We start from the raw sequence: 12717 nt of genomic DNA on the forward strand, positions 1-12717 counted from the left end.
CCTGCTCACAGACACACTAAGCATCATCATACATGCTGCAAACCTCGGAAGTGCTTCTCACTGAAAGATCCTGTGATCAGAACTTGCAACAAAGTATAAGGGAATATTTATGAACATCATTTATATTGTCGATTTCCCTTGTTTTGCACCCCAAAGTAAATTTCTTGTACGTAACAGTACTTGGAGAGAAATAATTCTGATATAAAAGGCAAGAATCACAGCATTTTTATACATTCATGAAAGATATTTTACTTTGTTGCCCCAATAGACAACAGATCCAGTACCCAAACTGTCTTACCAACTCTATCTTGTTTGTCACAGAGCAGATTGAACCCTAACTGGAAAAGCTTCACAACTACCCCTAATGATCCAGGGTCCTCACCTCCAGCTCCTTGAAAATCAGTGTGGCCAAAACTCTAAAATAGTACTTACCTGATATAATTTTAAGACAACTCAGGAATGAAGAAAAAAAAATAATAATAAAATAAAAAAAAAATTAGAGACCCTTTGTAGCAGAACTGTTTATTTCCTGAATCTGGTTTTCCCGCCTCAACATTCTTAGGTGGAGACCAGCGGCACTTTCTTCCGGACAGAGCAGAACGACAGCCACGCGTCAGCGGATGGGCTCGACGCCGTGCGGCGGTTCAGGTCCCGGCCAATCAGCACGCTCCGTCCCCGAGGGACGGCCAACCAGCACAGCGTACAGACAGACAAATTACAAAACTATACACCAGTCCACATGAGCAGCGATTTACAAATCACTTTTGTGTCGTATGAAGCCGCGCCCCCCATTCTTCAGCCAACCTACAGTATTTAATGCATCTGCAAAAACCAAACAAAAGAAAGTTACCTTTTCCAAAAAATGGCTCCTGCTTTTAGGAGTGTAGCTCTTAACGCAATACAGTCACGTTTCGTTTTCCTTCGGACTGCCGTGGCTCCAGTTCAGGTTCACTTTTTGCACACGGGAGTAAAGTCGACAGAACCAAACACTGAGTTGCAGCTGCCCCGCAGGAGCAGGTGTGTAGGGGCAGGTCTGAACATTTAAATAAGTGATGAAGGAGCGTGGAACTAGACTTGCAGCATCACACACCTTGGTCCAGGTCTTCTTACTGCCGAGCCACAATCCCACACGTAATGCTGCTGTATATATGCTTTTCACACATTTGTTTCTTAAATATACAATATGCCTATATATAATGTACATAGTAGATCTCCAGCCACATTTAACTAAAGTGTGAGCTTTAAGCTCATTCCAGCCGACTTTCCGTCACCCTACCACAGATCCCTGTGCCTGTGGCTTTCCAATAAGGGGGGGGCAGGCGGGCCGCCCTGACATCACCCTGGACGTTCACACAGACCATCAGCTACAGCTAGAGGGAACACAGGGCTCCGGCGAGGGCCAAGCCGGCCCAAAGGGCCTCTCAGCTTGATTATCAACAGGAGCCCCACAGAAACGCACACTTTTATACTAAGTGATGTAAAATGCGGGTATAGTTTAGCATCTCCTACCACGAATACATTCGCTCATCCACACCTCGGGTACGTTCATCCCAGACGAAGCTCGGACCGCAAAACCAGGCCGGTGCAGGATGGCTTTGCGGCCGCGGACTGAATATCGAGGTAGTTCACATTGTTATGGGCTGTGGGGGGGGGGGGGGGGGGGGGGGGGGAGGGGGGGTCGTCAGTCTGGGAAACCAGCATCACAGTTACAGAACAAGAAAGGGGGGGGGACCCCACGCCATGGCCTAGGCATGCCACACGCGTCGCAGTGCACTCTGGGAAAGCAGCAGATCCGGGCAGGCAGATGCTGAAAGGAGTTTATGTATCCGGGCGACGGTGTCAGACTCTCGCAGGGTCTCCAGGGGAGCAGGGGGGCGGACGATTAGAGCTGGAAACCTCCTACGGGACCTTCAGACTGCTGGAAGATGAATTGCGCCTGGTTCTGGTCCACCTGTGGGGCCAAGTTGGCATCCTCCTCCTCCACCCCGAAGTAGCGCTCGATCAGGTCGAAGGCCTTCTGGTAGATCTCCTGGTTCTCGTGGCTTTGCAGGAACTCGATCTTGTCTAGACCTGCGAGCATGAAGAGAACAAACAGCCCCCCCACCCCCTCCGTTAGAACAGGATGAGCCCAGGCGGATCCCTTATGGGCAAGCTGGGCGCACCGACGTGAACATTCCAGAAAGAGAACTCGGAGCACCAGATAGGTAGGAATGTATCCCCCTTTTATACACTATGCATTCTGAACATTGGTGGTTGGCCGAGATTCAACCATATCATCACGACTAAATCACAGATTAAGACGACTGCTTCCCGAGACGGATGCCGGCTGCCGTGGGACAGGGCTGCGGACACAGGGAGGCAGAGAAGCGTGCGGCTTTACCGTAAGCTTCCTCGATGAGCGCGCAGTAGGGGTTGATGCCCGTGCCGTTCTGTTTCGCCTCCTGCTCCCCCAGCCGGAGGATGTTCTCCAGGCCGTTCAGGGACACCTGCACTATCTTGGAATCCATGACTGTCAGCAAGTCACACATAGGTTTGATGGTATTCAAGGACACCAGGTACCTGCAGACAAGAAGTGAGAAAAGATTCTTTATTCGCCATTTGCATGAGGCAATATACTTTGGAACGCTGATTTGCACATATCCCAACTTGCTCCCCTTTGTGACATACACACAGGTCAGGCCACTTATCCGGTACTACGGCAGGGTTAAGGGCCTTGGTAAAGGATCCAACAGAGATGTGACTATTCGGCAGAGGACGGAGCTCGAACCAGCACCTACCGATCATATCCGCGGAGGCCTAATCCCCCGAGTCACAGAACCCCAGACGCACTTTTCAAGATGCTGCCTCCAACATGCCAAGTCTCATCACGCCAGGTCCGACAACCTAAAGACCTTCATACGTGTCCAGCCAATCAGCAACTCCAACACCCCGTTTATACCTGATCTGCTCAGGAGTGCCTCCAGAGGTGGCATTTGTGATCGCCCAGGCCGCTTCCTTCCTCGTACGAAACTCGGCCTTCTGGAGAATCTCGATCAACACCGGGAAGATGTTGGCATCGATCACAGCCTGAGGAAATAGCATGCTGATGTCAAGAACGGACAACTGGGGGAAACGGGCAGGCGGACGGACGCGGGACGGACCTGGATCTGCGCCCTGTTCCCAGCTGTGATGTTGGACACCGTCCAGCAGGCTTCCTTCTTGATGGACTCTTTGGGGCTGCTGAGCAGGTGAAGTAGGCAGGGCAGAGCCGAGCAGTTGAGGATCACCTGCGGACATGAACGCACACGGTCAGGCGGATGACACGCACACGCATGACACGCGTTTCCTCTGGCTCGATTTCCTCAGACACGAACGCGGCAATCGCTCTGCAATCAGGACGAAACATTAAGTCTTTCAGGATTCCATTTGTGTACCTTGCATTTCTTGATCTGTCCTCATGACATTTACTCATTTGCAACACGTTTATTTTGCACTAAACGCTCGACTGTGCCTGACATACTTGCTGCCGCACGCACGAGAATTCGCCACTGGGAATAAAATACACTTCGCTTAAGTTAATCTAAATCTAAAACATGTCTCATTTCTGACATGCTAAATCTGTCAGTGTCCGTGGTACCCGCAGGACTGGATCAAACTCCACATGGGACAGAGAGGGACCGAAAGACAAGGTTGGGCCGATTGGACAAAGAGGCGAACAGGAGAACCTGAGTCTGGACGTCATCTCCCGTGACGATGTTGCCGACGGCTCGGAGGGCGGGAGACACCACCTTGTAATCGCTGTGCCTGAGGGATGGAGGAGATGGTTTCAAGCGTGAAGGCGGCCCCCCAAGCCCCTGCTTCACCGGCCTCCCTCCACGCCCCCCCCCGCCCCTTACATGAGCAGCTCCACCAGGCGCCGGCACACGCCGGAGTCTATCACCGTCTGGATCTTGTCGTTGGGTCCGTCCGACAGGTACGAGAGCGCCCAACAGGCATCGGCCAGAACATCAGGGTCGCTGCTGAAGAGCAGCCGGGAGAGGACGCTGAGACAGGGGGACACCTGGCGGGGAGGGGACAGGGTAATGCCATATCACTCACTTCCCATCAGCCACTGCAGGTGTGGCTTTTCCCCCACACACCTTCTGTCATTTACAGAATTTTCACCCCATTTATAGCTGCTGCCCCAGCAGAAGAGCCTCACGACAGCTGACACACTCCTCCTGCAATGTGAGGTCAGCCACCTGTTTCCTGTCGCTCTACGGCCTGCGGGCCTCATAGTGATAGAGCATAGAGCATGGCAGCTTCCACGCAATTTCAACCCCGGTCCTGTAGGTGTCACTATAGAGTAATCAAGGAGAGGACTATCCAACATATACTGTGAACATGAGGCACTTTTGCGATCTCTGGGTCTCACCAGCAACACAAATATTACAGAATACTGGGGTTTGAACCTATATTTGATTTGGAGAGGCCGGACACTTTTATCTCAAGTTGGCTTCATCATAGCTACCCAGTTCCGCCCCGTTTCATAGCTGGAGGCCTCAGAAGGGGGTGTAGTACCTTGCTGAAATCTGGAGGGGGGTTTTTCCCCCGGCACAGATTGGAGAGTGCCCACACCGCGTTTCTAGTGGTCGTTAGCCGGCTGGATTTCGTCAGCAGCCTGGGGGGCAGACAGAACATTTGGGTCATGGGGAAACACGTACTTCTGAGATAGTTGTGCCGCACTTACAGAACCACAGGCTGGGGTTTCATTACATTCTACTTTACTGAATCTGTCCATTGAAAAAGTGCCTGTAATGTTAAAACGATCACAGTTCCTTTACGTATGTTTATCTCCTCACTTGAATTAATAACTGAAGAGTAAGAGACTGTCTTCACTTAAAACCTCCTGACTCACGTCACATCCAGTTTCACTTCTCACTTAAGTTGAGCGTCTAATTGTACTCTAAAATAATTAAGAGCTCAGCTAACAGAGACAGCGGACAGAGAGATAACTCACTGCAGGAGAGATGGCAGGATTCCACAGTTCAGCACATAGTCTCTGCACTCTGCATTGTCACCAGCGATGTTCCCCAGAGCCCAGACTGCCTGAAACACACCGTCGACACATCACTGTGACCGCCGCCCCCTGCTGGCAGACCCTCAGTTCACACACAGATTGTCCCTTACCTGCTCCTGGACATCCTCATAGTCCGAGTTGAGCAGCTCGATGAAGATGGGCACGGCTCCCGTCTCAATCACCACCTTGGTGTGGAGAAAAGTGCCCGAGGCGATGTTGGTAAGGGCCCACGCTGCCTCGAACTGCCATGAGGAAGAAGGGGTGGGGCAAGGGGAACAAGGCAGAAACACATCACGCCCCTGTTGTAGGAACAGACCAGACCAAAGATCACATCCCATATCTCAGGGATGGGACGTAGCAGAAATTTACACTTAGGGCACTGAAACAGACACCCATCACCAAACATACCTGCAAAGTACAGTTCTCGCTCCTCTTGAGAAACTCTACGAACTTGTTGACCACGCCAGGTGTTAAGATGACCTCATCAATGGGGGGGTTGGGCTCTGAGCAGGAAAGGAAGCAGAACACCGTAACAACTCACGATGCACCCTCTTTTCCCCAAGAATCATAAAATTACCCACGTTTCCATGTGCAGAGAAACAACCATTTAAAAAAAAAAAACCGATCAAGAACAGGGGTGAAGAATAACCCCCATACCTTTGGAGAGCAACTTCCGGAATTTCTGTGTTGCGATGAGCTGCTGGTCTGGGTCATCAGAGAAGATCATCTGGATCATGTCGGGCGTTATGACAGCTTCCTGGAATGGCGCACACACACACACACACACAATTACCCAAGCTGTTCCTTCATGGCTGCCAGAAAAACACCAGACTGCTGAACAAGACAAGCAGAGGAAAGTGCTACCCACGGCTGACCCATGGGCCTTTGAGAGAGCGTGACCGAAACGTGGTATGATGTCACAGTCAGCAGCTCCCTGGTTCAAATAGACAGGGGGCAGGCATACTTACGCCCGACACAGGCACAGTAGAGCTGACATCAGGGTCCTGGATGGGGCACTCCAGCATTGACTCATCTCCGACGGGAAGGGAGACGTTTCTCCTCTTGAACAGCTGCAAGTAAGGTTTAAGTCTACGGTCAGTATAAGAAAACCCAGAGGAAAGCATATGTTTGGGATCTCTAAAAAGCCATATAAAGCAACTGAAAAATGCAGCAGGATAGGAATTCACGCCCATGACACAATGCACGGATAACAGTTTCAGAAATGAGGTCACGCTATCCTCACCACCCTCGGGTTCGGGGCCAAGGGACACCACCCTACACAACCACAGTGACACAAGCCCTTGTTTACCTGCTCCTCCCTCTTCTGCTTGCGGAGCTGAATGCCCTCTTCTTCCCGGCGTCTCCGCATCTCTTGGGGGTTCAGGGCCTTGTTCTTGTAGCTCTTCATCCGGTAGTTGTCATTCACTGGACTTGCCATGGTGACTAGAAGTGAACATGAGAAAAGTAAACCAACAGAAAGCAGTCTCCTCTCTCCTATGAGGCAGTCGGTACTGAGGCATCAAATAGGGATAAAGGTGGCATGCCCTGCTTTTAATTCGCGCAACATTGAGGGGATTACCCAACAAAATACGTATATTAACAGTACGTTCGATTTATTAGTATTATGTTTAGGTGGGCGACAAGTAATCTATCCACATTAAAAAGTGAGTTTGATCAGCTTTACCGATCACTAAATGAGAACACACCCCTCGCCCCTATATGAAACCTCGAAAACAGGGACAGTATGTGACCCGTCTCGTTTGACAGATTAACAGCTTAGCATAACCAGCCTACAAGTCATCATACGCCAGACTTCCAGCCCAGTCCCCGGTAATCCACCGCGCAGATCTCAAAAGATGCCAGATAATCTTTGGACCCACAGTCTTTACTCCCTGGTAACCACAGGGTAAGCAGACTAACTAGTTAAACGCGGAGGCGGCATTTGGCAGTCCTGCTCTCCCCCCCACACACCCCCTTCATTTCCTCCTCTCGGCCCTGTCCAAATACACGGTGCCTCGATTAAACAGGGTCCAGGTACAGCTTCCCAAAGCGCCGCGAGGTGGCTAAGTAACCCACGGCCAAGCTCGACTTACCCATTCGATGAAAAAAATCCCCGTAAGTAACCCTGTTTCCTTGCGGCAACCTCCGCCAGTTCCCACAGTTTCGTGAACAATATGGCGTACCCCCTAGATCCGTCACAGGTATCCCAGCTACCCTCGCAGCAAACAGCCACTCAAACGTCACGGCGGCTCCACATTTATTTCCGCCTTTAGGAAAAGACTCACTTCCGTTTAAAAAAAAAAACAGAAAAACACTACTTCCGGCCCCGTCAACCAATTGGAGCGAGAGACTTGTTAATTAAACTAGAAGGAGAAGCTTTTAGCATTTAGCCGCTCTTAGTAATTCAAACTATTTTAGTAAAATTAGAAATACAATATCTGGGAAGTTAAAGGGTAGTTTGGCGCATATACTTTCTACTTTTTCAGTGTAAGTATTTCCATATTATTAGATATCTGTCTAAATTGTCAAATTGCCTGTTATGTTTATGTCTTCTTACCTGCCTGCCTTTTTCTATCGCCAGCGATTTCCCGTCCCAAGCCAACTCTTTTATGCCCTCTGTGTCATTCAGTCTGTGTGAACGGTCTATAGACAGACAAGTTACCGGTTAGCATACACCGTCAGTCCCAGCATATTCAGGAGTAAGGGCCCACATGTTTAATTGCTAGACGTTCACGCGTTTCTATCGGGGAAGGTTATGAATTTAAAATCTACACAACGCATTGTATTTCAGGTCGTCATGTTAGTCTGTGATATCTGTGGCGAAGAGGCCTTGCTGGAGGAGGACATGAAGACCCATCTGCTCTTGAGTCACCTGGAGAGGGAGATAAGCTGCCCACTCTGTTCAATGGCGGGGCTAACTTATGATGAGATCCAATTTCACATTAACACTGCTCATCCAGAGGCTGACACTCAGGCACAAGCGAGACAGGATGAGGTGGACAAGAATAAAAGTCGACCAGGTGTCTTTTCCAGCAGATGTATAGCAGAGGGTGTCAGAGTCCCAGAGAGGGGGTCACCTGAAACAATGTGGCTTGTTCCATCTTTGGAAGAGAGTGCCAAAAAACTGAAAGCTAGTGAAACCAGGCAGAATCCGCAGCGCCCAGTATTGGGGGGTTCAAGGACCCAAGAAGCACCTGACCGAGAGGTTTGCACTTCCCTTGGGAAAGGTAGGAGCAGTCAGTGTTTTAGAGATGCGTCTGTGTAGGGACCTGAACGGTAGTGAGATTCTGACATGTCGACGATGCTGATTTTGTGTTTCAGAGCAGAGGTACACATGTCCAGTGTGTGCCCTGGTGTGCAGTGACCGGTTTGTCTTACAGGAACATGTAGAGCTGCACCTGCAGGAGCAAGATATGGACAGAGGTACCTGAAATGCTGCTTACAGCTCGGGTTAAGAGGGGACGCCCTCTACGTTCGCTACTTTGTAGCCAGTGTTCCTTCTGCTGCTTTGCAGAATCTTCTAGTTCTGACCTGCAGTTGGCCAGAGAGCTTCAGGAGGAAGAGCAGCTGAGACTAAAGGTGGAGGAGTCCAAACGAGAAGCAGAGGACTTCAGGAAGCTGCAGGTGACTGTTCACCATGACCAGCCTCTTCACTTGGCATGGACCACAACACCTCCCAGTTTTATACAGCTCTGGAAAAAATTGAGACCGCTCTATATTTAAAAAAAATCATCTGTATTTTCAAGTCCTGGTTTAAACCTGGCTCTGCTGGCAGAAGGCTACACTGCGAGGCAGGCTGCTTCCACACTGAAAATGTCCAAGACAGCAGTACACAACAACAAGCAGGAGACACTGGCAATAACCAAAAAACCAGCCAGGTAGAGGGCAGAAGCGTCTTTCTAACGCCAGAGATGACCGCTAGCTTACCCAGCAGTGCCCCATGAATCGGAGGATGACCTCAAGTGACCTTTAGAATGAGAAACATTAAGTCCAGCTGTGAAGTGCACTGCTAGGACAGTTAGACCTGCTAGGACTCCTAGAAGCCTTTGAAGACCCCTAAAGCAAGGAAGAAGCCCTTCATCAATGAGAAGCAAGAAAGACCCCGGCTGGAGTTTGCAAAAACATAACGTTTTACACAGGTGCACACCCACAAATTGAGTGGGTCTCTTAATTTTTTCCAGAACTGTGTAATTACATATATACATATTTAATATATATGATTTACCAAGGTTTGACATAAGCAGCTGCCTCTAGGTCAGAACACTTGTACACCTATTTGTATGCATGGTGTGAAATCGGTCCTCGCTGTGCCTTTGTCCCCTTCCCCTGCAGAGGCAGTTTGGCCTCGATGGCAGTGGGGGCTATCTCCGGCAGGCGGAGAAGAGCATGGAGAAGGCGGTGTCTCGCGGTCACATGACCCCAGTTGAGTTCCACAGGAAGAAGTCAGAAATGATGGAGAGCCTGGCGTCAGGAATAGACGACTGCAAGACCAGAACAACTGGTATGGAGACCGGATTACTGGTCTGACCACTCATCAATGGGGGTGCACAGTAGCCACTTTTAACCCCTCCCTTCCCCCCAGGCGTGATGTCAGCCCTCTACAAGCACTATGTCAGGCAGGGCCATGACATCGTTCACGTGTGGCTGAGTGCAGAAACCGATCACTTCTCATGTTCAGAAGGTGACCGGGGCTGGGGCTGTGGCTACAGAAACTATCAGATGTTGCAGTCGTCTTTGCAGAATATGGAGCTATACGCACCATGTGTCACAGGTCTGTACACTGCCACACAGTAGGCAAACTCTGGCAGTTTTCCTCATCTTGCTCTGTGAGTGTGGTCATGTGACACACATTGATTCTGTCACACGATTTTCTTCTGTCATCTGATAGTTGGGAGAGTCCCCAATATCCCACGCGTGCAGGCCCTGATCGAGGAGGCCTGGCAGCAGGGAGTGGACCCTCAGGGTGCATCACAGTTCAGTAACTCCCTAAAGGGAACAAGAGCCTGGATTGGAGCGACAGAAATATTTTCACTCCTCACTTCCCTTGGAATCAGGTGAGAGGTTCTTAAATCACTTTAAAGGCCTTGTACCCCCTGTCCTGTTATGTGATTGGCTGCCCTGGTGAGGGCCGACCTGCTTTGTGGGTAATGGTTGTGATTGGCTGTCATGTCGTCCTCCCTTTTTATGCTGGTAGGGCTCACATTGTGGACTTCCCCCAGCCCAGTGGTGCCAAAAACACCCACCCTCATCTCTTTGAATGGGTCAAGAAGTACTTCTCCTGCTCTGCCAGCAGGGGTGCTAAGCTACCCCCTCGGGTGGTCAAAACCACACAGCCTCCCCTTTACCTACAGCACCAAGGTATGCGCGCCCCTTCTCCGAGGGTTTGTGTTCTGTTTAATGGTTTCCTTAAAATCTTCCTGATTTAAAATCTCTCTCTCTGTCTGCCTGTCCAGGCCATAGTCGCTCCATTGTGGGAATAGAGCAGAGGAGGAACGGTAGTCTCTGTCTCCTGCTCTTTGACCCAGGGTGTCCCCTAGAGGACATGAGACGCCTGACGTGCTCAAATATTGCAGCCACGGCCCTGCGCTCCCTTCGCAAGGTTCCCAGTCATCTGGTGCACAAACAGTACCAGATTGTTGCTGTAGAGGGAGTACTTTCTCCAGAGGAGAAGCGGGTAAGCACATTTATGCTGGCTATTGGTCAGCGCCCCGAGATTCCTGCGCTGTCAGCTACCAATTTCCATTGTGCCTGAAATAATGTTCTTTGTTTTCAGACACAGATTATAAACTCACGAACACTGCGTGCAGAGAGGATTCAGTGATCCAGAAATAGCGAAGCTGAGGACCGTATATATACATGAATCGGTGTGTTTGTGTGTGTTTTTAAATGTAAATAAATTTAATCTTGTCATCTTTACATAAACAACAAGCTTTCGTCATTTTACTATTCAGCAGAAATGTTTAATGTGGCTGGTTTGCCATGTCTTGGTTAATTAGTCATGTTGGATGTTTTTGCTCCGTCTTCTAACATTACAAACGTAACAAAGTTGTCAGAGTTGTACCCAAGCCATAACCATAGTGACATGGGTCTGCTTAATATCAAGGCTGAAAGTGCGTCACTTGTATCTAATTGTGAGAGTGGGCAGAGATACCAGTGTTTTGCTTCGATACGCATGGATTATCTGAAGGGGAAAAAGGGCATATTATGTCATTCACAGCCGATGCAAAAAATTTAGACCACATCACAATTATTTGTTTTACTCATTTCTCAATTTATGGGTGTGTGTATATGTATGTATGTATGTATGTGTGTGTGTGTGTGTATATATATATATATATATATATATATATATATATATATATATATATATATATATGTGTGTGTATGTGTGTGTATGTATAATGTGTGTGTATATATATGTGTGTGTATATATATAAAATGGGTGTGTGTGTGTAATATTGCAAACTGCAGCTTCTTCCTCGCTTTATGGGTCTTCATCCTGCTTCTATGTGCCTGATACAACCCTGTTCCAGCAGAGCAGTGCACTTCACACCTGCACTTAATGTTCATGTCATCCTCCGATTCAATGAATAGAAGTTCCCCATAGCAGTGTTGCAGTATGTATATAAAGGACAGAGGCTGTCACCAAGATGAGCGCAAATTGATTGAACTGTCTTGAATTCAGTATGTGACAAGGTCAATCACTGGCTCAGTGGCCACGCATTCTCTGGTTTAACAGGAAACAACTCTGTGGTTCAAGAAAACCAAGACTCTTCTGCCCGGCAAAGTAGGAAATGTCCAGGTCCTTTGTTCTCAGTCATCGCGTAAACCAGGGCTGCCAGACCAGTAGGCGCATCCAGGCTGTTCTTGAGTCACAAGAAGTCTGGGAGGCTGGTGTGAGAGCTCACCATGTGTCAGCCTTGGATCATCTCCCTCAGATGGTGCCTGCAGGTCAGGACACCACACCAGCATATTTGCAGTGTGGGGTGTGTGAAAGCACTTTGTCGGTAAGTTGTCTATCTAGGGTTATGTATTATGGGTAGATTGGTCACAGGCCATCTAGGGGAGAGAGTGAAGGGGTCACTGGCTGTCATACACTACATGAAGTACGGGGAGAAATTTACATTGAGGAATGGGCTCCTCTACAAGCTGTCTCAAGACCATGTGTCAGGAATAAAATGCGCCCTTGAGAGGTAAATTGGGCTATCCCACAAAAACAAAGTTTTGAGAAAATGAGCTCCAAAGTTGATTTTTAAAAAAAAAAAAATCAGCCTATACCCTACAATTGATATATATCATAGGTAGCACAGATCTAGGTATATTTAAAAGATAGATAGACCCTCAATAATTAATATTGGACACTAATCTCATTTTTGTCTGACGTGTGGGATAGCCCACTTTACCTCTCAAGGGCACAAATGTTCCTAATATGTTATTCTGAAGTGTTGAAGGGTGTCCATGATCATGCTGGTCACCGCAACCCAGTCAGGAGTATGTCGGGCAACCCTGGACAGAGAGATTATCCATTACTTATCCTAAGTTTTACATTAATCAAACCTTTAATCAGACATTTCAGCAACCCTTTCACCATTCTTTACTAGGACGGTGCCCATCATGCATGGTGGTAGATTAAGTGTTGTTATTGTAGACTTTGAGTCAGCTGATGGGAGATGTGTATG

General features: G+C 48.8%; 2 protein-coding genes across 3 annotated transcripts; one reads left to right on the top strand and one right to left on the bottom strand.

Annotated features, from left to right (window-relative positions):
• Positions 1-506: 506 nt before the first annotated feature.
• kpna5 (karyopherin alpha 5 (importin alpha 6)) lies at positions 507-7290 on the bottom strand. 2 transcript variants are annotated; one of them, XM_049026023.1, is made up of 14 exons: positions 7132-7290; positions 6348-6481; positions 6007-6108; positions 5696-5795; positions 5447-5541; positions 5149-5280; positions 4979-5067; positions 4540-4639; positions 3876-4039; positions 3705-3783; positions 3141-3266; positions 2939-3066; positions 2381-2559; positions 507-2070 (listed from the first exon to the last, which is right to left on the bottom strand). In XM_049026023.1, the coding sequence occupies exons 1-14, from the start codon at positions 7133-7135 to the stop codon at positions 1883-1885; spliced, it is 1620 nt and encodes a 539-aa protein (XP_048881980.1). In that variant the 5' UTR covers positions 7136-7290; the 3' UTR covers positions 507-1882. The 2 variants fall into 2 exon arrangements, with proteins under 2 accessions (XP_048881980.1, XP_048881979.1); XM_049026022.1 differs by lacking the exon at positions 7132-7290 and adding an exon at positions 6833-7097.
• Positions 7291-7344: 54 nt separating this feature from the next.
• Positions 7345-11917, top strand: LOC125748668 (zinc finger containing ubiquitin peptidase 1). The gene is made up of 11 exons (XM_049025127.1): positions 7345-7525; positions 7830-8265; positions 8360-8461; positions 8553-8662; positions 9371-9539; positions 9621-9809; positions 9927-10092; positions 10233-10396; positions 10492-10712; positions 10812-10902; positions 11778-11917. Exons 2-10 carry the CDS (start codon positions 7836-7838, stop codon positions 10857-10859), a joined length of 1599 nt encoding a protein of 532 aa, XP_048881084.1. The 5' UTR covers positions 7345-7525; positions 7830-7835; the 3' UTR covers positions 10860-10902; positions 11778-11917.
• Positions 11918-12717: the final 800 nt, after the last annotated feature.

The sequence above is a fragment of the Brienomyrus brachyistius genome, chromosome 9 (assembly GCF_023856365.1).
Source record: "Brienomyrus brachyistius isolate T26 chromosome 9, BBRACH_0.4, whole genome shotgun sequence".
In the NCBI taxonomy this organism is placed as follows: Eukaryota; Metazoa; Chordata; class Actinopteri; order Osteoglossiformes; family Mormyridae; genus Brienomyrus; species Brienomyrus brachyistius.